The following is a 23,250-nucleotide window of genomic DNA, read 5'->3' on the forward strand; positions in this document are numbered from 1 at the left end:
AACGTGTCAGTGACAATCGAACACTGCGGTTTTAATGTTTCACGTGTTCACAATTTAATTAATCCATCTTTGTGGATTAAAACAAATAATAACATAGGGAATTAAAACATATTTGATTGCATTCCATTAACAAACATAGTCGATGTTAGCTCTGAAGACATTTCCAGCACAATAGGGTCGGGAGGGGGTGTGTGTGAATCAGTGCAGGAAGGATAGGTGGTGGTGGTGGTGGGGGGGGGGGGGGGGCTTGAGAAGGCAATCGGTGGATTGGATGGATTGAGGCAGGGGAATTAGTGCATGGTGGTTGGAGTAGGTAAAATTGTGAGGGGATGACAGTGGGTTGAATGGGGGGATCTGTGCAGGATGGATGGGGGGAGCAATGCTGGATGCAGTCCTAAAATTCTTAAGGGGTTGGATAGGCTAGATGCAGGAAGATTATTCCCAATGTTGGGGAAGTCCAGACCTAGGGGTCACAATTTAAGGATAAGAGGGAAGTCTTTTGGGACCGAGATGAGAAAATCATTTTTTACACAGGGAGTGGTGAATCTGTGGAATTCTCTGCAACAGAAGGTAGTTGAGGCCAGTTCATTGGCTATATTTAAGAGGGAGTTAGATGTGGCTAAAGGGATCAGGGGCTATGGAGAGAAGGCAGGGATGGGATACTGAGTTGGATGATCAGCCATGATCATATCTAATGGCGGTGCAGGCTCGAAGGGCCGAATGGCCTACTCCTGCACCTATTTTCTATGTTTCTATAAAGGGGAGGAGCAGTGCAGGATGGATGGGAAGGGGGGGGGGTCAGTACAGGATCAATTGGGGGGACCAGTGTAAGATTGATGGGGAGTGGCAGGATAATCAATGTGAGGTGGATAGGGAGATCAGAGCAGGATGAATAGATGGGGTGGGGAGTAGATGAGGAGGGGAGCACAGGGGATGTCAGTGAGGACTGAATAGAGGCAGGAATGGGGATCAGTGCGGGATGGAGAGGAGGTGTCTCAGGATAAGGGGAGTGGAGGGGGGCGTACAAGAGAGAGAGAGAGAGGAAGGGGGCAGAGGATGTGGGAAGGAAGGCCAGCGCTCCTTGGACTGCACCGGCATCATCGCTCCCACCCGCCCCTTCCGCCTCTGACCGACACCTCCCTCCTCCAAGGGTTTGCTTTGGCAGAGTGGCAGCAGCGGCCGTTATCAGGCAGGGCGAGGTGCAGGAGGAGGGGGAGAATCCGCGGCCGCTGCTGCGTGGGGCCCGTCATTCGCTCCGACCCTCCGTCACACCACACTTCGGTCTACGGTATAAACCAAGTTGCCAAGCCGGGCAAAATGACTCGCCGTTTAGGTTGCCCGGCGGCACTTTGAGTGGTCAGTGGCACCCGGGCAACCGTGAATTTCGAGCCCCGATATCCCTACAGCTAATTTTAAGTTAAATTCTCATTGCTACATTAATCAGTTCACTTCAGCATCAAGTTTGAGTTCATTTTAAATGAGACTCTTCTGTAGGACAACGATTAGAAAATATACTATAATTATAAGTTAACTTAATACCTTTTGCTCCTTCAAGGCCAGGTGACATGGTACAGATTTGAGTAATGCTTTCTAGACTCAGCAAAAAGTCAGTTTACCAGAAAGGATTGTTGCTAATCATCTGCACTTTCGTTGATGCACCCTATTTACACCTCAGGGTTCCTCTTGTATTTCTCGTAGGCAAACTCCTCAGTGTGAGCTCGGTCATTGCACACTGCAATGAAATCAATTTCCAGTTGAAACGGTCCATTCACTTTATCGCCCAGGGTGAATCCAATGGTGCTCACCTGTAATCAAAACAATGTCGCTGTTTTCTATGGTGAGCAGACTATATGACTAGTTAATCTAAACATTTCAATTCGGGGACCTCTATAGTCAAATATGATCAGCCCATAGTTTTGTGCCAACAATTAGTGTTACGTTATGATAACCAAGCAGTCAGTCTACAATTCTCACCCCTTATACTAACAAAGTACAGAAAGATGCTTTTCGAGACAACCTTCTCCATGCAATGACAATGCTCTGCAGGTGCCATCAATGTAAGAGACTCAAATAATGGCTATTGACATTGTAAACTATCAGAGGGGCAATGTTGAGAAAGTTTAACAAATGTAAAATTATAAATTGCTGCATCAGCAGAGGTATGTTCCAGATGCTCATGTGCTGGAAACGAGACATAATGGTCACCCCAAACACATTCTTGCTCTACGTAGAGCCTTCAGCCCAACTTGCCCACACCGACTAACATGTCCCAACTACACCAGTCCCACCTGCCTGCGTTTGGTCCATCTCCCTCCAAACCTGTCCTACCCATGTACCTGTCTAACTGTTTCTTAAATGTTGGGATAGTCCCTGCCTCAACTACCTCCTCTACAGCTTAAACACAAAATGCTGGAGTAACTCAGCGGGTCAGGCTGCATCTCTGGAGAGAAGGAATGGGCTTGTTCCATGCACCCACTACCATTTGTGAGAAAAAGTTACCCATCTGATTCCTATTAAATCTTTCCCCTGCACCATACACCTGCCCTCTGGTCCTCGATTTGCCTACACTGGGGAAGAGACTGTGCGTCTACCTGATCTATTCTTCTCATGATTTTACACACCTCAATAAGATCACCCCTCATCCTGTGCTCCAAGGAATAAAGTCCCAGCCTACTCAACCTCTTTCTATAATTCAGACCCTCTCGGCCTGGCAACATCCTTGTAAATCTTCTCTATACCCTTTCCAGCTTGACATCTTTCCTATAACATGGTACCCAGAACTGAACACAATACTCGAAATGCGGCCTCACCAATGTCTTGTACAACTGCAGCATGACCTCCCAACTTCTATACTCAATACTCTGACTGCTGAAGGCCAATGTGCCAAATGCCTTTTTGACTACCCTACTTGCGACTCCACCTTCAAGGAACCATGCACCTGCACTCCTCGGTCCCTCTGTTCCACAATACTCCCCGGAGCACTACCATTTACTGTGTAGGTCCTGCCCATGTTAGACTTTCCAACTTGCAACACCTCACATTTCTCTGTATTAAATTCCATCAACCCTTCCTCAGCGCTCCTGGCCAATCGATCACGATCATGCTACCGTTTTTCACATCTCAGCTTGTTACAGATCCACCACCAATTTTCTGGCATCCTCAATTCTAGAGTCTTTCTGGATTATCCATTTTGTCGGACCAACAGGACGCGGCCTCCGAGAAGAACCATAACAATCCTTGGCAGTCGAGGAGCTGAGATATTGGCCTGTAATGTTGGCCTCAGAAGTCGCCTCTAGAAATGGGACTGCCAGTTCCGGCAGGGCCTGATTTTCTGAGCCTCAGCCGCGGAAGAGGCAACGGGAACGGATCTGCTGAGACTAATCAGAGGCTTCCAGTCCCCCAAAAAATCGACCTACCACCACCACCCTCTGCTTCCGATTATTAAGCCAATTCTGTATCCAATCAGCCACTTCTCCATAGATCCCATGCAATCCCACCTTCCAGAGCAGCAGATCATGTGGAACCTTATCAAAGATCTTACTGCAGTCTATATAGACTGTCTCTGGCCTTGCCCTCTTTTACCTTCTCGGTCACTTCTTCACATACTGTCAAATTTGTGAGACACAAACTCCCCCACACAAAACAATGCTGATTATCTTTAATCAACGTGTCTTTCCAAATGCAATATATGTTTTAGACTTACCAAAATGCATCACCTTGCACTAGCGCCAATCTGATACCATCTGATCTGTAGCCTTAGACAACTTTCCTCTCTGTCCATAACACCAGCAATCTTTACATCATTCACAAAGTTATTAATCGTTCATCTAAGTGATGTTGTATATCATTATAAAGTTTAATGAAAGGTCATCAGCTTGAAGTGTTAATTATTTCTCCTTCTGTGGATGAAACCTGATATATTCTTATTTCACAGTTCCAGCATCAATTATTTCCTTTCGTGGACTCTGGAAGACACTAGGAACTGAATGCATGAGGTTTCCCTGCAATGGATCACATTTTTGTTTGTATTGCTGCCCACAATTCCACTGGCCTGGGTCAGATCTGTCCCTGGGTGCTGTTCATATGGTGTTTGCACACTCTTAGTGGCTGCCTGGGTCTCCCCTGAACTCTACTTTCACTCAAAGACTTCCACATTGGTGGGGTAATTGACCACTGTAATCTGCCCTTGCTTTTTAGTTTAACTGTCTACAGTCAACTGCCTCTGGTGTAAGTGGCTAAGAAACAAAAATAAGTTAACAGGCAAGTGAGAGACGGTATGTAACAAGACAAAGAACAAGGTGGGAATGGGACTGATGGGATATCGCTACTGGGAACTGGCATGGACTGCGTGGGCCAAATGGTCTTGTGTCATCCAAAGTGTGCCTGAATCACCCACTTGCTGCGAACATCATTGGCTGCCTCACCTCAATTGCTGCCAGCCTACTAAGTGATCAGCAGAATGGCGTAGTGGGTAGAGCAGTTGCCTCGCGGTCCAGAGACCTGGGTTTGATCCTGACGTCGGGTTATTCTGTGTAGAGTTTGCATGTTCCCCATGTGGCCACCACACAGGTGCTCTGGTTTCCTCTCACACCCCAACAACATGCTGATTAATTGACCACTAACATGCAGATGAGTGGTGGAACTTGGGTGAGAGCTGACGGGAATGTGGGGAGAATGGTATATTGATGGGTTAGTGTCAATGGGCGATGGTCAGCGCAGACTCGATGGGCCAAAGGACCTGTTATCCATTCATTGCATGACTGCATTGCCCTGAAGGCCCAAACTTTTCAGTATAGAGCTACATTTCACACAAGCCTCCACCTTATCTACTTAAAAATAGAAAATATATGAAATGTCTGACTAATCTAAGCAATGAATCCTGGTTCATCAGTGCTTATGGGCCCAAAAGGGCAGTCCAACCACCATTTCACAAGGCTCAGAACTTGGTCCCTTTTAGTACATGAAAAAGGGACCAAGTCCCTTGGTCCCTAAATTGGCTAAATGATTGAAAATGAAGAGAAAAGACTCCTGGTTTGTTGATTAAAATGAAGACAAATGGCACATAATCCATGTAAGTGTGTGTGACACAATGTAGCTGGAGAGGAGCAGCAATCAGTGGAAGGAAAAAAGGAAATGCCTAGTGATTAAAAATAATTTAAAAATGTATGCAAAATGCTTGCCTTTATCTGTCCTGCTGTAAAGTATAAGACCATGAAAGTTATCCAACAACTAAGGTGGCACGGTGGCGTAGCGGTAGAGCTATTGTCTTACTGCGCCAAAGACCCGGGTTTGATCCCGCGTACAGGTGCTTGTCTGTACGGAGTTTGTATGTTCTCCCTGTGACCTGTGTGGGTTTTCTCCGAGATATTTGGTTTCCTCTCACACTCCAAAGACCTGAAGGTTTGTAGGTTAATTGGTTTTGTATATATGTAAAATTGTCGCTAGTGTGTGTGTAGGGTAGTGTTAATGTGTGGGGATCGCTAGTCGGTGCGGACTTGATGAGCCGAAGGGCCTGTTTCCGCGCTGTATCTCTAAAACAATATCTCTAAAATTATCCCTAGTGTGTGTGTAGGGTAGAATGATGAGGGTCTTAGCTAATGGGAGGCACTATTTATGTTAGCCGAGGGTCAGAATGCAGGGGACTTTCATTTAAAGTGATTGCTAGAAAAATCAGTGAGGAGATGAGGACAAAAGCATCTAAAGTCTAAAGTATGGGTGGCACGTTGGTGCAGCGGTAGAGTTGCTGCCTTGCAGTGCCAGAGATCTGGGTTCCATCCTGACTTATGAGTGCTGTCAGTATAGAGTTTGTACGTTCTCTCTGTGGCCTGCATGGGTTTTCTTCGGGAGCTCCGGTTTCCTCCCTCGCTCCAAAGAGGTACAGGCTTGTAGGCTAATTGGCTTGGTAAAATTGTAAATTGTCCCTCATGCATGTAAGATAGTGTTAATGTGCGGGGATCGCTGGTCGGCGCGGACCCGGTGGGCTGGAGGGCCTGTATCTCTAAACTAAACTGAAGTCTACATGTTATTAATCAGACGGTCTTTGGGATCTGGAACACATATTGGAGACAATCCAAAGGAGATTCACCACGCTAATTCCAGAGAGGAGAGGGTTGTCCTATCAAGAGAGGCTGAACAGTTTGGATCTGTATTTGGACTTTAGATGAACGAGGGAAGATCTTCCTGAAATATGCAAGATCCAAAACGGACAAGAGAGGGTGAATGGGAGATTTCAATATGCAGGTAGACTGGGAAAATCTGATTGGTACTGGACCCCAAGAAAGGGAATTTGTAGAGTGCCCACAAGATGGATTCTTAGAGCCTACCAGGGAAAAGGCAATTCTGGATTTAGTGTTATGTAATGAACCGAATTTGACAAGGGATCTCAAGGTAAAGAAACCATTAGGAGGTAGCGACCACAACATGATAAGTTTTAATCTGTAATTTGAGAGGGAGAAGGTGAAATTGGATCTATCGGTATTGTAGCTGAGCAAAGGGGACTACAGAGGCGTGAGGGAGGAGCTGGCCAAAGTCGACTGGAAAGGGACCCTAGCAGGGGTGATGGTGGAACAGCAAAGGCAGGAATTTCTGGGAATAATCCGGAAGATGCAGGATCTTTTCATTCGTAAAAGGAAGTAAGATTCTAGGGGGAGAAAGAGGCGGCCGTGGCTGACAAGGGGCAAGGGCAGATGGAATATAGTGTAGCAAAGTGTGGAGTCATGCATTTTGGTAGCAGGAATAAAGAGTTCAGTATAAAACTAAAAGAAGATGTACAACATAGCAAAGATTAATGGAAAGCCAGAGAATTGGGAAGCTTTTAAAGAACAACAGAAGGTAACTAAAAATGCAATACCGGGAGAAAAGATGAAATAGGAAGATAAGTTAGCCACTAATATAAAAGAGGAAAGCAAGAGTTTCTTCAGTTATATAAAGAGTAAGAAAGAGGCAAGAGTGGACGTTGGATCACTGGAGAATCATGCAGGAGAAGTGATAATGGGGAATAAAGAAATGGCAGAGGAGTTGAATAACTTTTTTACATCAGTCTTCACAATGGAAGAGACCAGTAACGTGCCTGTAATTCGAGAGGGTCAAGGGGTGGAAGTTAGTGGAGTGGCTATTACCAGGGAGAAGGTGCTTGGGAAGCTGAAAGGGCTGAAGGTGGATAAGTCACCTGGGCTGGATGGATTGCACCCTGGGGTTCTGAAAGAGGTGGCTTTAGAGATTGTGGAGGCATTAATAGTGATATTTCAGGAATCACTAGTCAGGAGATGTCGCAGATGATAGGAAAATTGCCAATATTACCCTGCTGTACAAGAATGGATCAAAGCAGAATAGTGGGAACTATACGCTGGTTAGTCTGACTTCGGTAGTTGGTAAAATTTTAAGAGTCCATTATAAAGGATGAAGTTACAGAGTACTTAGAAGTTCACAATAAAATATGCCGGTCAACATGGCTTTGTGAAGGGGAGGTCTTGCTTGACAAATTTGCTGGAATTCTTTGAAGAAGTAAATAGCAGGACACACAAAGGAGATTCAGTAGATGTTTACTTAGATTTTCAGAAAGCCTTTGATAAGATGCCACATGAGGCTACTAAGGAAGATGAGAGCCCACGGTATCAAAGGGCAGATACTAGCATGGATAGCAGGTTGGCTGGATGGCAGAAGACAAAGAGTGGCAATAAAGGGGGCTTTTCTGGTTGGCTGCCAGTGACTAGCGGAGTTCCACAGGGGTCGGTGTTGGGGCCGCTACTCGTCACGTTGTATATTCATGATTTGGATGAGGGGTTGAAGGCTTTGTGGCCAAATTTATGGATGATACGAAAATAGGTGGAAGGGCAGGTAGTGTAGAGAAAGCAGGGACTCTGCAGAAGGACTTGGACAGGTTGGGAGAGTGGGCAGAGAAGTGGCAGATGGAATATAGTGTAGCAAAGTGTGGAGTCATGCATTTTGGTAGCAGGAATAAAGTCGTAGACACAAGAAATCTGAGGTGCAAAGGGACTTGGGAGTGCTGGTGCACGATTCCCAAAAAGTTAATCTGCAAGTTGAATCGGTAGTAAAGAAAGCAAACTCATTGCTAGCATTTATTTCAAGAGGGCTTGTATACAAAAACAGGGATGTAATGTTGAGGCTCTATAAGGCGCTGGTAAGGCCGCATTTGGAATATTGTGAACAATTTTGGGCACCATATCTGAGGAAGGATGTGCTGGCTCTGGAGAGGGTCAGAGGAGGTTCACAAGATTGATCCCAGGAATGAGTAGGTTAACCTATGATGAGCGATTGTCGGCACTGGGCCTGTACTCGCTGGAGTTTAGAAGAAAGAGAGGGGACCTTATTGAAACATGCAGAATAATGAAAGGCTTGGATAGAGTGGATGTTTGCACTGGTGGGAGAGTCTAGGACTAGAGGTCATAGCCTCAGAATTAAATTACGTTCTTTTAGGAAGGAGATGAGGAGGAATTTCTTTAGTCAGAGGGTGGTGAATCTGTGGAACTCATTGCTACAGAAGCTGTGGAAGCCATCAGTGGATATTTCTAAAGCAGAGATAGTTAGATTCTTGATTAGTACAGGTGTCAGGGGTTATGGGGAGAAGGCTGGAGAATGGAGTTCAGAGGGAGAGATAGATCAGCCATTATTGAATGGCGGAGTAGACTTGATGGGCCGAATGGCCTAATACTACTCCTATCACTTATGACCTCATGGTGTGATGTTTTCACTGCTGCGATCATCTCGAACGAGGGGACAGTGTGACAATGTAAAACTGAAGTGCATGGAAGTTTTTTCTTGCAGAAAGTGGCAAGGTTCTGAAATTCTCGATACCAGTCGTGGAAGCTGGATTATCAGAAGTATTTAATGTAGAGGTCGATCATTTCTTGAGAGTGAAGAATTGAGGGCTTCGGTGAGCTGGTACAGAATGGTGCCAACACCTGCTGTTATTTCCTTGTGCCAGAGGGGTTGGTGGAAGCAGGAACTCCCATCTCACTCAAACATTACGTTGGGAACCCTGACCTGTGGGGCTACAAACCCAGTGATGGGCATTGAAATTAGGCTGGGTGGTTGATAACGGATGCACTGGTCTGAATGGGCTCTCCTGCGCTATAAATCTTCTATTAACTGATGAAAACACTCTGACTAGTGAACGTTGATTTCCTACCTTATCCAGCCATAGTGGATGCTGATTGTCTTGGACACGTCCTTGACTGGACAAAAAGAACTTGGAGAACGGAATCTGAAAAACAGCAAACAGGAGACTTTAAGGATTTTCTTTGGAGCAGTTTTGATTTAGCAGACAGACTCTTGTAACAAGTAGTGTTACAATTCTGCAAAACACTCATTATCACGGCAGTAAAAAAATAATAAAAAGATTTGTTTACTTGCTCCGAATGATCTTAGTCGGCGGGGGAACCAGATTCTTTGTTTTGTCTAATTGCAAATCTTATCAATGTGGTTATTCATGATAACGGATAGTCTATCGTTACCCCCAAGTATTTAAGTGAAGACACCTGCTTGATTTTTTGTTGTTATTGGTGACAAGTGAAACTTTATGAGAGTCAGATGGTGAGCCTAATACAATTTCATCTGTTTTCTTTATGTTAATCTCAAGGGCATTATTTTCAGTCCACTTGACCAATTTGTTCACGCTGAGTTGGTGCAGATGTTAGAAACATAGAAAATAGGTGCAGGAGGAGGCCATTCAGCCCTTCGAGCCAGCACCGCCATTCATTGTGATCATGGCTGCTCGTCCCCAATCAATAACCCGTGCCTGCCTTCTCACCATATCCCTTGATTCCACTAGCCCCTAGAGCTCTATCTAACTCTCTCTTAAATTCATCCAGTGACTTGGCCTCCACTACCCTCTGTGGCAGGGAATTCCACAAATTCACAACTCTCTGGATGAAAAAGTTTTTTCTCACCCAAGTCTTAAATGGCCTCCCGTGTATTCTAAGACTGTGGCCCCTGGTTCTGGACTCGCCCAACATTGGGAACATTTTTCCTGCATCTAGCTTGTCCAGTCCTTTTATAATTTTACATGTTTCTATAAGATCCCCCTCATCCTTCTAAACTCCAGTGAATACAAGCCTAGTCTTTTCAATCTTTCCTCATACGACAGTCCCGCCATCCCAGGGATCAATCTCGTGAACCTAGGCTGCACTGCCTCAATCACAAGGATGTCCTTCCTCAAATTAGGAGACCAAAACTGTACACAATACTCCAGATGTGGTCTTACTAGAGCCCTATACAACTGCAGAAGAACCTCTCTACTCCTATACTGAAATCCTCTTGTTATGAAGGCCAACATTCCATGAGCTTTCTTTACTGCCTGCTGTACCTGTTCGCCAACTTTCAGGTACAAGGACACCCAGGTCTCGCTGTACATCCCCCTTACCTAACCTAACCCAATTGAGATAATAATCTGCCCCCTTGCTTTTGCCACCAAAGTTCCATGAGGATGATTTCTTGGTGTGGGTCGGAAGGGAGCACGGGGGTGAATATATGGAGACATTGGAGAAGCTAGGTTGAAGATTCAGGGAAGAAGATTTGAGATCGCTGGGAGGGGCACCTTCCTGCAAACAATCATAGGTCATGGATTCAACATGACAAGGAAAAGACAAGAACTTCTTCCCTATCCAAAGAAGACTGCACTGATCTGGAACAGATCTGCACAGCACATAATGAAATAGAGCAACGTTAGCATGGTTTTGTTAAGGGGAGATTTTTGCCTGGCGAATCTGTTTGAATTCTTGGAGGAATTAACCAGCAGGATAGACAAGGGAGAGTCAGTGGATGCTAAGCAAGATAGGAGCCCATGGTATTGAAGAGGTTTACGAGAGTGATCCCAGGGATGATTGGGTATGAGGAGCGTTCGAAGACTCTGGGTTTGTACTCACCGGAGTTTAGAAGATTTGGGGCAAAACTCATTGAAACTTAGCGAATAATGAAAGGGCTGGATAGAGTGAATGTGGAGAGGATGTTTCTGGTAGTGGGAGAGTCTAGGGCCAGAGGGCACAGCCTCAGAATTAAAGGACGTTCCTTTAGAATGTAGACGAGGGTGATGAATCTGTAAATTCATTGTCACAGATGACAGTGGAGGCCAAGGTGTTTGATTAGTCAGGGCATTGAAGATCACGGGGAAACGGCAAGGGAATGGGGTTGAGAGAGAAATAGATCAGCCATGGAGCGGACTCAATGGGCCAAATGGCCTAATTCTGCTTCTTTGTCTTGTGGAACTTAGGATTTGGGAGTGTGATAGAATTAAATTCCAGACTTCTAACCCTGTGGCATTCCTGGTAACATTATACCTGCCACATGGATGCATTTCCACTAGGGGTCCTGTACCCTGACTAACACTAGGGTCTTCTGGTGAGAATTCCTGAGAAGACAGCTCACCTTCACATCCTGCCAGTAGGGACCTCCCCTGGTGAACATGAAATAGTTGTAGAGGTCCTTCTTGTGGTGGGTGAAGTACATGACGCTGCTGATGTTCACCATCCAGGGCCGTCCATCACCGCGGATGCGGAGGTACAGTGTGTTAAAGTTCGACAAGTCGTAGAACCTCTTCAAGTCAAAGGGCCCCTGCAACAGAGACAGCACAACAGCAATCAACAGAAGCTGTTGGATAAAAGTGAGGGGATGGCAAGGAGCTGGAAGGGGAGGGGGAGGGGGAGGGGGGGGGGGGGGGGGAAGAAAGGAAGTGGTGGGATCAACACCAAAGTGGGTGATATTGTAGATAGTCAGAATTACAGGACGTTCTTTTAGGAAGGGGATGAGGAATTTCTTTAGTCAGAGGGTGGTGAATCTGTGGAATTCTTTGCCACAGAAGTCAGTGGATATTTTTAAGGCAGATAGATAGATTATTGATTAGTACGGAGGTTATGGGGAGAAGGCAGGAGAATGGGGTTAGGAGGGAGATAGATCAGCCATGATTGAATGGCAAACTTGATGGGCTGAATGGCCTAATTCCTATTCCATTTGAAAGTGAAGATGGTTGTGAAAAATTACAGAGGTTGGGCAGGTCGGCCGAGTTAGATGGAATTGAATAGAGAGAAGTGCGAGGTGTTGCATTTTAGGCAGTCGAACAAGGGTAGGACCAACACAGTGAATGCCAGGGCTCTGGGGAGTGTTGTAGATCAAATGTAGATACATAGTTCCTTGAAAGTGGGATCACAGGTAAAAAGGCTTTTGGCACATTGGCCTTCATCAGTTAAAGTATTGAGTAGAGAAGTTGAGAGATCATGTTACAGTTGTATAAGACATTGATGAAGCCACATTTAGAGTATCGTGTTTGATTTGGTCACCATGTTATAAGAAAGAAGTTGTCCAGCTGGAAAGTGTGCAGAGAGATTTAAGAGAATGTTACCAGGACTCAACTGCGTGAGCTAAAGGGAGAGGTTGAGCAGGCAAATACTTTATTCCTTGGTGTGCAGGAGGATGAGGGGGTGATGTACAAGAGCTTGAGAATAGATTGGGTAAATGCAGAGTTTTTTGCCCAGAGTGGGGGAATTGAGAACCAGTGTTTAAGGTGAGGGAGGAAAGATTTAGTAGAACCTGAGGGGTAACTTTTCACACAAAGTTGGTATATTATACGAGCGACGGTATGAGTGGGAAGGGGACAGGAAGGGGACAGGATGGGGGTGGGGGGGAGTGGGGGGGGGGGGGGGGGGCAAGGAAATGGGGGAGTGGGAAGGGGGTAGAGGGAATGGAAGGTGGTGAGTGTGGGAAAGGGGTGGGGGGGGAATGGGAAGGGGGTTGGGGGGGGAGTAGGAAGGGTGTGTGGGTGGGGGAGGAGTGGGAAGGGGGTGAGGGTGGGGAAAAGGGTGTGGGGGGAATGGGAATGGGGTTGGGAGGAGTAGTAAGGGGGTGAGGGTGGGGGGGGGAGTGGGAAAGGGGTGAGGGTGTGGGAAGTGTGTGGGGGTGGGAATGGGGTGAGTGTGTGGGAATGGGGTGAGGGTGGAGAGAGAGGGGAGGGTATACTATGTGGGCAGGGAGTTGCGTTGTGACTGACCTGGGGCGGCGAGGAGCGCAAGGTACAGTAGCCGCTGTAGCGGGTCAGGCCGTCCCGGGGCGGCTCTGTGTTCAGGCGGCCGCTCAGTAGCGCCGAGCTGCCGTTGTCGGCCACCCCGAGCCGGGCGCTGCTGCGGCCGCCGATGTCGCGGTCGCTGGACACGGCCCATCCCTGCAGACTGTGCGCCCCCTGGAAGTGCCAGAGGACGCGGCTCTCGGCCCGCAGTTCCTGCTCGCCGGGCCCGCGGATCTGCGCCGCCACCTCGGCCCGCAACAGCTGCCAGTGCCGCTGCACCGACTCCACGCCGGCCCGCAAGTCCCAGCGCCTCCGCTGCTCTGCCGGCACCCCCGATGCTGCTGCAGCCTCAGCCCCAGCCCCAGCCTCAGCCTCAGCTCCAGCCCCGGGCCCCCGGTAGCAGCGGCTCCAGCTCCCCGCCCGCAGCGCCCCAGCCCCGGCTCCAACCCGCAGCCACACCGCCATCTGCAGCAAGAAGCTCAGCCTCCCTCCTACAGAGGAGGCGGGCAACAGGCGAATGACACCAAAGATCTTATACTCTAAGATCTTTGAATGACACAACACGCTGCATCTGCTCCAATTAGATGTTTTGCACAAAGTGCATCAAGATTAAAGAGAGTTTATTGTCATGTGTCCCAGATAGGACAATGAAACTCTTGCTTTGCTTCAGCACAACACAATATATTGTAGGCATAAATACAGAACAGATCAGGGAGTCCATATACCATTGTATAAATATATACACACATAAAAAAAATAAGCAGATAACGTGCAAATAAACAGATAATGGTCTATTAATGTTCAGAGATTTGTTTCAGTTGAGTTTAATGTAGCAATGTTACAAAATTTTGACTTTTTAAAAATCAAGTCTGCAATTTATCCCATCAGATAAAGCATAAAAAGAAGTTTAATTTGACACCTAATTCACTTTCATATCTTCAGTATTAAAAAAGTTACGGCCATTTTCATACTCGGACATTAGCATCTTGTTCCCTATTGCTTTTCCATTGATTTAACTCAAAAGCTGTGATCGAGGACAGTCAAAAGCCCATCTTTCTTAAAAATTAAGAGAACTGAATGACATTTTCAGTTATTATAGATTGAAGCATTCTGAAACAAATATGAAACAATCTTACTTGGATGACCTGAAATTAAAGCATATAATTAGTTAGTTACCTAATTGTAGCTAATTACAAAATTCAATTACTAGATCTAAACATCTATCATTTTCTTAAGAAAAGGTTAACATTTTTAAATAGCCCAAGTGTCCAAATAACATTCACACAAGAATTCACAATATAACATGATTTTTAAATCTCATTGTCATGAATTTATAGGCCAAATGGAAGGAATTTAGTGTTTAATTCCCGTAAATTAATGGCCATTTAAATCATCTTGCGAGTGGGATTTTGTGGAACGCGCTGGTTTGGAACGTTGCGGTTGCAGTGAATTTGAACCCCATATCGGCAGGAAAAATACTGCTGGTTCGTATATTTACATAATCACATTTTCGCAACGTGAAATTTTGATTAAAGGCATCCTAAGAAGCACGTTTTTATGTAAAAATAAACGGTGTACCTTGCTTTGTCCCCTACATGTGATCCGTCCCGTTGTCGGCGTTGACGGCTTTCGAAGCTGATTTTAATTTTACTCCTGCTATTAAATTATCCAGCGCTAATTTTAATAAACTTAATAAAACGGCAGTCGGAGCGATTTTTCTTCAGCAACTAAGCAGCCTGACAAAGATCGATTTGAACAGGCTGGAGAAAACGGCATTTTAAACCCGCCCCCCTCTCAAAGGCGCCAAAGTCGCGCACACGGCCTGTGACAGAACTGCAGCGTCGCTGAAGGTAAGTTCTGTAACATATCTATTTAATAGCCTGATGGCTGTGGGGAAGTAGCTATTCCCTGAACCTGGACGTTGCAGATTTCAGGCTCCTGTACCTTTTACCTGAAGGCAGCAGGGAGATGAGTGTGTGGCCAGGATGGTGTGGGTCCTTGATGATGCTGCCAGCCTTTTTGAGGCAGCGACTGCGATAGATCCCCTCGATGGTAGGGAGGTCTTCTTCTTCTTGCGTATGGCATGCACAGCCTAAAGTTGTAGGACAACTTGTTCTATTTGATCTTATTTGATTGTGCGCGCCTGGTAGATTGCATTCGTCGAAACAGGGTGGACCACGTGAAGGTTGCAATCTCCCACCCCAACAAAGTGCATCTAAATTATCTTTGTGCAAATAGGAACTGCAGATGCTGGTTTACACCAAAGGCACACACAATGCTGGAATAACTCAGCGCGACAGGCAGCATCTCTGGAGAGACGGAATGGGTGATGTTTGGGGTCGAGACCCTTCAATAGGTCACACATTCCTTCTCTCCAGAGATGCTGCCTGTCCTGCTGACTTACTCCAGCATGTTGTGTCCATCTTCGGTGTAAACCAGCATCTGCAGTTCGCACATTGGGGCAGGTAGTTCTCAAGGTGAACAGGCCAGAGACAACACCTCCCATAGATGTGTTTCACAACCGACCCCAGCCTCACACTTATGATACTCAAGGCACACACGAGCAGCTACAGATGTTTGAATCTGGTGCAAAAAAAACAAAGTGATGGAAGAGGTTAGTGGGTCTGGCAACATCTCTGCAGGGGAATTGACTGAGGTCTGAAGAAGGGTCGCCCATTTCTATTCTCCAGAGATGCTACCTGTCCCGCTGGGTAACTCCAGCATTTTGTGCCTATCTACAATTTCCCTCCCCCATTGTTGCCTGGCACAAGATCTCGACCCAAAACGTCACCCATTCCTTATCGCCAGAGATGCTGGAGATAAGGCATGGGTGACGTTTAGGGTTGAGATCTTGTGGAGATCCCACTGAGTTACTCCAGCTTTTTGTGTCTACAATGTTTCTCCAGCAGTTTGTTTTTAGCTCAGACTAGATAGGCTAAGTGGGACCCGTTGGGTCCCAGTTTCACACAGGAGGGCTGATCCCCCCAACGCAATTTTCCACCTCTCCACCAATTCCAATATTGCTGGCCAGTGGGGGGGTGGGGGAGGCTTTCTGGAGCGCTAGCATGGGTGTTGTGGGCTGAAGGGACTGGTTTGCAGAGGGTTGGTATGGACATTGTGGGCACACACACGCACGCACACACACACGCATGCTCGCAAACTCACTCACACACACACACACACACACACACATTCACACACACTCGCAGACACATACACTCACACATACACACACTCCCACACATACACAAACACATACACACACACACACACACACTCGCGCGCACACACTCGCGCGCACACACTCGCGCACACACACTCGCGCACACACACTCGCGCACACACTCGCGCACACACACTCGCGCACACACACACACACACATTCAAACATGCACACATACATTCACACACATACACACACACACATACAGGCACACACTCACACACTCACAAACACACACACTCGCACACACACATACACTCACAAACACACACATACACTCACTGACTCACACACCATATATATGACAGTAAACTTTCTTGAATACTCACATGGCTAAACGCGGCCTCTCCACTTTGGGGCTTCCTCAGTCAGCGGCACCTCCGCAATCAGCGTGACCTCTGCACTTACCGGAAATTACGTAATCAGCGCGACCTCTGCACTCACCGGAAATTACGCAATCAGCACGACCTGTCCACTAAGCGGAAGTCACGAAATGAGCGGGACTTTTGAACCAAACAGTCAGACTTAATAAAGCATTTATTCCTTCCAAACACAGTCGGACCAGTTTCAAGCACAGGTAGGGCAGCAGGCCAAACAACTCATTACATTGTCATTAAGGGCTAAGAAATCATTTATTGCAAGTACATTGCAGACTCACAGTTCAGTTGATTCACAGCTTAGAATGAGAGTTGTGGCCTCTCCCTCGCACTTTTGCAGAGTGACTGAGTCACGTCCAGGCATCTGGGGTCTTATAGTCCTGCCCCCCCCCCCCCCCACCCACCCCCCCTGCCCTAGAAGGGGCATTACCTTCATCGCGGTGATTGACAGGTGAGAGGATCTCAAGGTTTTTTAAACACTCATAACTTTTTTATTTTTCATCGATGTGAAAAATCCTCGGGGCCTGCTCAACGATGGCCAAAAATCATAGCGATATATGGTAGCTTTTTTTCTAAAATCAATATACAGCGCAGGCAGGAAGTGGTCAAGATGAAACTTTTAATTATATAGATATTCAAGGACCTCCGGATCCCGTCTTTCACAACCTTGAACTTTCACAACCTTTCCTGCTGTTTCTACCAATAATGTCTTCACTACATAGGCAACGTGAAATACAACTCAACACCTCCCTACCGTTTCTAGATCTCAAAGTTATAGATGAGGCTCTCACTACGGTCTCCTCGATATCATGCAGCTCCGCTCTTGCTCCCCCTCTCCCCATTCATAACAAGGACAGAGACCCCCTTGTCCTCGCCTTCCACCCCATCAGCCGTCGCATACAGCACATAATCCTCCAACATTTTCGCCACCTCCAGCACATCCCATTACTGGCCACATCTTCCCATCTCCACCCCTTTCTGCTTTCCGCAGAGACCGTTGCCTCCGCAACTCCCTGGTCAACTCGTCCATGCCCACCCAAAACAACCCCCTCCCCAAGTACTTTCCCCTTCAACCGCAGGAGATGCAACACCTGTCCCTTTACCTCCCCCCTCGACTCCATCCAAGGACACCGACAGTCTTTCCAGGTGAGACAGAGGTTCACTTGTACCTCATTCAACCTCATCTACTGTATCCGCTGTTCCGGGTGTCAACTTCTGTACATCGGTGAGACCACAGCACAGGCTCGGCGATCGTTTCGCTGAACACCGCTCAGTCCGCCTGAACCTACCTGAGTATGGTGTGCAGTTATGGTCTCCTAATTTGAGGAAGGACATTCTTGCTATTAAGGGAGTGCAGCGTAGGTTCACCAGGTTAATTCCCGGGATGGCAGGACTGGCATATGATAAAAGAATCGATTGACTGGGGTTGCATTCACTAGAATTTAGAAGGATCTTATAGAAACATATAAAATTCTTAAGGGATTAGACAGGCTAAATGCAGGAAAATTTTCCCCGATGTTGGGTGAGTCCAGAACCAGGGTGTGATGTATATGTAATATAAATGCCAGCGTCCCTTGAGGCCAAAAGCTGAAGCTGGCAAAGGTGCCTGTGCCTCGTGACTGAAGTCAAGTGACCTTCAAGAAGTTTCGGTTGGTGGTTCAGATTAAATCTTTCTTACAAGATGGCAGACGTGTATTCATTGTGCAAATCACAACACGGCCTCACAGCAGACATTACATGGTGTCAGAAGAAAAAAACTAAAGAAAAGAATGGCTGGACTCAAGCTATCGGGACCACTCTCCATGCAAGGGAACTTGGCCAAGAAATATAAGGACTGGATAAGGGCATTCCAGCTCTACGAGACGGCAACAGAACTGACGGGTAAGTCAGAAAAGATTTGGTGTGCAACATTTCTCCACGTAGCCGGGCCGGCAGCTCAGGAGCTTTATGGCACCATCCGGTTCACCCTGGAGGAATGTGACAAAATACAACCGCTGAAGAATAAGTTTCAGAAATACTGTGAACCAAAAAAGAACTTAACTGTCACAAGATACATCTTTAATACACGTAATCAGCGGCGAGGGGAGACCTTCTCCAGCTACCTGACTGCAGTGAAGACTTTAGCTAAAGGTTGCGAGTTTGGCATTATCCATGTCTCGTTGCTGCGAGACAGAATCGTCTGCGGCATCACCAGCCAGCCGCTCCGGGAGAAACGTCTACAATGCGATGATTTAACACTGGACAAATGAAGTGACATGTGTCTGATAGCTGAAGCATCAGCTGAGCACGTTAAGCAGAAGCAGATTGCCCCAACCGCCATCAACACCGAAGACACTGTTAATTACGTGAAACGGGACAGCGCCAGTCGCCCATGGGGCCGAGGCAGGGATTCGCGACCCGGACAACCAGACAGAAATCCGTGATTCTGGTAAGGATACCGTCTGCCGGTCATGCACCCGCGGGCATAAAGGCAACTACTGCCCCGCTCAGTACATGAGATGTCACACCTGCGGAGAGATTGGACATCCTTCCAGATCCCCCGACTGCCCGGTAAATAGAGCGCCCAACAGCCGCCCACGTCCCCGACAACATGACCGGCTAATCAGACAAAAGGCCGGGGACTGGAGCCGTGACGTCTGCGACATCGAGTTCCAGATGAACGCTTCACCGCTGCCTGAGCCAGTGGACGACGATGTTGATGTCTTCTACATTGACGCCATGATTAACGCCGTTATTGAGTCAACGCGTGAATGGGGACAGATGTGCAGAATCAACAATGTGGACATTGAGTTCAAACTTGACTCTGGCGCTCAAGTGGACATCCTGCCAGAGCACTTGTTCAGAAAGACTGGTCTTGCCTTACTGAAGACCAACGTGACACTGAGGTCATACTCTGGACACACAATGAAGCCTGTGGGGCAGGCAAAGGGGAACGCCAAAGTAGGTGGTTGTCTTTCAAATAGTGAGGGGGAATGTGAACCCATATTTGGGAAACTAACGTGTGAAAAGTTCGGGCTTCTTGTGCGAAAGGAGGCGGTTGATGGCGTGAGTGCGAGCCCATCATACACTGCGAGGATCGTTGAGGAAAACCGCGAGACTTTCCAAGGGCTGGGAAGGCTAAAAAAACATGAGTACAACATAGTGCTGCAAGAGAACGTGCAACCTAAGCAAAACCCACCACGCACTATCCCCTACAAGATCAGGGATAAGGTCAAAGCCGAATTAGAGCACATGGAAAGCTTGGGAGTCATAAAGCCTGTGAGCGAACCGACGGATTGGGTGAATTCAATGACTGTGGTTAACAAGCCTAATGGTGAAGTCCGCATATGCCTCGACCCACGTGACCTCAATGCGGCCATTCGTAGGAAGCATTTCCCAATGCCGACGTTGGAGAACATTGCAGCCCGCATGCCAAAGGCAGAATGGTTCTCGAAATTTGATGCTACAAGTGGGTACTGGCAGTTCCCACTGAGCGATGGCAGCTCGCGTCTGACCACATTAATACTACCTTTGGGAGATACCGATACCTCGTGCTTCCATTTGGAATCTCATCCGCAAGTGAGATTTGGCAGCGGGCAATGCAGGAAGAGTTCGGTGATTTAGAAGGGGTGGAGATAGTTGTTGACGACATTCTCGTTTGGGATGTGAATGCAGCACAACATGACGCAAGGGTGAAAGCCCTACTCGAACGGGTGAAAGAATCCGGCCTAAAGCTCCATCCCCGAAAGTCGGTAATGCGCTCAAACGAGATTGAATATGTGGGACACGTCATCTCGCAAGCAGGCGTGTCACCAAGCCCATCTCGTGTCAGCAGCATGCTACAAATGCCATACCCGACAAACAAAGCTGAAGTGCAAACGTTCTTGGGGATGGTGAAACACATGGCCAAGTTTATTCCAAACCTCTCGGAGATCACCGCCCCACTTAGACAGCTAACAGAAAAGGGAGTAGCGTGGCATTTTGAGCAGAAGCACAGACATGCAGACCAGCTGAAGTCTCTACTCACATCACCACCCGTACTCAAACTGTGCGATGTGAACGCGCCCGTGTCAATTGCCACAGACGCTTCCAACAGCGTATTTGGAGCGGTCCTGATGCAAGACGATAGACTTGTTGCCTACGCTTCACGACGTGTGAATGTGGCCGAGCGTAACTATGCGACTATAGAGAAGGAGCTGTGCTCCATACTGTACGCATGCAGAAAGTTTCATGACTTCATTGTCTGTCAGCGCACAGTAATCTTTACTGACCACAAGCCGTTAGTCTGCTTGCTCGCCAAGCCACTACACAAACTAAGCCCCAGACTCCAGCGCATGTGAATGCACCCGCTACGATACAACCTGGAAATACGGTGGAAGCCGGGGCGTGAAATATTTGTCCCCGATGCCCTGAGCCGGCTGCCCAGTGCAAACACGCCTGTGGAAGAGCACACCGCCCTGCCCAACGTGATAAATGCTGTAGAAGCCATCCTACATATGTCAGACGCGAGCCTTGCGCAGTCCAAAGCTGAAACAAAAAAAGCTCGAACCCTAACACTGTTGTGCGAGTATATAAGGAAGGGTTGGCCTAGTAACAGGCGTGATCTGTCCTCGGATTTGACTCCAGTTCATACATATCATGACAAGCTGGTTGAAGTTGATGAATTAGTCTTGAGGGAAAACAGAATCGTAGTTCCCCAAAGCATGCGGAGGCAGGTGCTGAACGTGCTACATGAATCACATCTGGCAGTAATGAAACATAAACAACGAGCCCGCTATTTATTTACGTGGCCAGGAATGAACGCACAGATTGACACAGTGGGAAATTGCTCGATATGCCAGGCGACCAGGAAAGCACAAGCAAGCGAGCCGCTCCAACCACACTTCATCCCCAGCAGACCTTGGTCTAAGGTCGGAGCAGACATCTTCCATCTGGATGGAGTTGACCATTTGCTTGTAGTGGACTATTACTCCAAGTACCCAGAAATAGCGCAACTGACAGACATGACGTCACATTCGGTGATACGTGAGATGACGCGCATGTTTGCCCGGAATGGCATTCCTGACTTGGTGATGACTGACAAGGCGAGACAATTTGTCTGTGCTGAGTTTCGTAGGTTCCAGGATGACTGGGAATTTGCCCATGTCACCTCAAGTCCCATATATCCACAGAGCAACGGGCAGATAGTGTGCAAACTATAAAAGGTATCATGAGGAAAGCCAAACGCAGCGGCCGTGATCCGATGTACGCCATCCTCGAATACCGCAACACCCCACTTGACGGGACAGGCGGCTATGCCCCCTCACAGTTACTGAACAGTAGACTGTTAAGAAGCAAATTGCCATCGCCTCTATCACTCTTACTGCCTCATCATGTCCCTCCCATGGGACCACAACTGGCCGTCCGGCAAGAAAAACAGGCAGCATACTTCAATGAGAAGGCAAGCGTCGAGCCACTGCCGCGCCTGGAACAACAACAGGTATGGTTTCATGCCAAACCAACCCATTGGCAACGTGGCCGTATTGCAAGAGGAAACCTGTCCCCTCGGAGCTACGTCATCTCTACACCGAGCGGTACAGAGTTCCGCAGGAACAGGAAGGACATACGACCTGCGCACGAAGCAGCTGAGCCATGCCCTGGCAACACGCAGCAGACAAGTGCGAACACTCTCCCACAAGGAGGAACCCCTCTCCCAGAAGGAGCTAGTCTCCCAGACTCAAGAGAACTATCACAGGCCGCATCACAAGGTTCTGTGGTGGGGGAACCTGCTCGAAGCGAGCCAAGCCATACTCACACACAACAGAAATACCACACAGAACGAGTTGGAAATATGACTTGCACGAGAAGTGGGCGATGGTCAAAACCCCCAACTCGACTTGTTATGTAAAATTGTTGGGCAATTATTTTATAGATCTGTAATATGAAGAGCACTGTGTTATTTGTGGTACTTTATCCACATTAAATTGATTAAAGGTTCAAGTTATTAGTTTTGACCCCAATGTTGATGGGGGAGATGTGATGTAATTAAAGTGAAGGGGGAGATGTGATGTACATGTAATATAAATGCCAGCGCCCCTTGAGGCCAAAAGCAGAAGCTGGCAAATGTGCCTGAGCCTCGTGACTGAGGTCAGGTGACCTTCTAGAAGTTTCGGTTGGTTGTTCAGATTAAATCTTTCTTACAAGAAGGCGGACGTGTATTCATTGTGCTAGTCACACCAGGGCCTTACAGCAGACATTACACAGGGTCACAGTTTAAGAATAATAATGGATGGGATTAGGCCATTTAGGACTGAGATGAGGAAAAACCTTTTCACCCAGAGAGTTGTGAATCTGTGGAATTCTCTGCCACAGAAAGCAGTGGAGGCTGATCATCTGGATGTTTTCAAGAGAGAGTTAGATATAGCTCAGAGCTAACAGAATCAAGGGATATGGGGAGAAGGCAGGAACGGGGGTACTGATTTTCGATGATCAGCCATGATCATATAGAATGGCGGTGCTGGCTAGAAGGGCCGAATGGCCTACTCCTGCACCTATTGTCTATGTTTAAAGGAAACAGAAACCAAAGTGGCCAACGTGCATTGAAATGAAACCTTGGCAGTCAAAACTAATGGATGAACAGGAGATTTTTAAGTGTAGGTAAATTCTCCTGTGGGAGATGG

General features: G+C 47.3%; 1 protein-coding gene and 1 long non-coding RNA gene across 2 annotated transcripts; one reads left to right on the plus strand and one right to left on the minus strand.

Moving 5' to 3' along the window:
• Positions 1-1,456: 1,456 nt before the first annotated feature.
• ndufaf1 (NADH:ubiquinone oxidoreductase complex assembly factor 1) lies at positions 1,457-13,495 on the minus strand. The gene is made up of 4 exons (XM_033026601.1): positions 12,998-13,495; positions 11,383-11,568; positions 9,149-9,223; positions 1,457-1,805 (listed from the first exon to the last, which is right to left on the minus strand). Exons 1-4 carry the CDS (start codon positions 13,475-13,477, stop codon positions 1,665-1,667), a joined length of 882 nt encoding a protein of 293 aa, XP_032882492.1. The 5' UTR covers positions 13,478-13,495; the 3' UTR covers positions 1,457-1,664.
• Positions 7,831-22,126, plus strand: LOC116976731. Its single transcript, XR_004413031.1, has 3 exons — positions 7,831-7,841; positions 8,135-8,140; positions 21,779-22,126. It is a non-coding gene; the product is annotated as an uncharacterized LOC116976731 (long non-coding RNA).
• The last annotated feature ends 1,124 nt before the right edge of the window (positions 22,127-23,250 follow it).

This window comes from Amblyraja radiata, chromosome 9, assembly GCF_010909765.2.
Source record: "Amblyraja radiata isolate CabotCenter1 chromosome 9, sAmbRad1.1.pri, whole genome shotgun sequence".
Classification (NCBI taxonomy): domain Eukaryota; kingdom Metazoa; phylum Chordata; class Chondrichthyes; order Rajiformes; family Rajidae; genus Amblyraja; species Amblyraja radiata.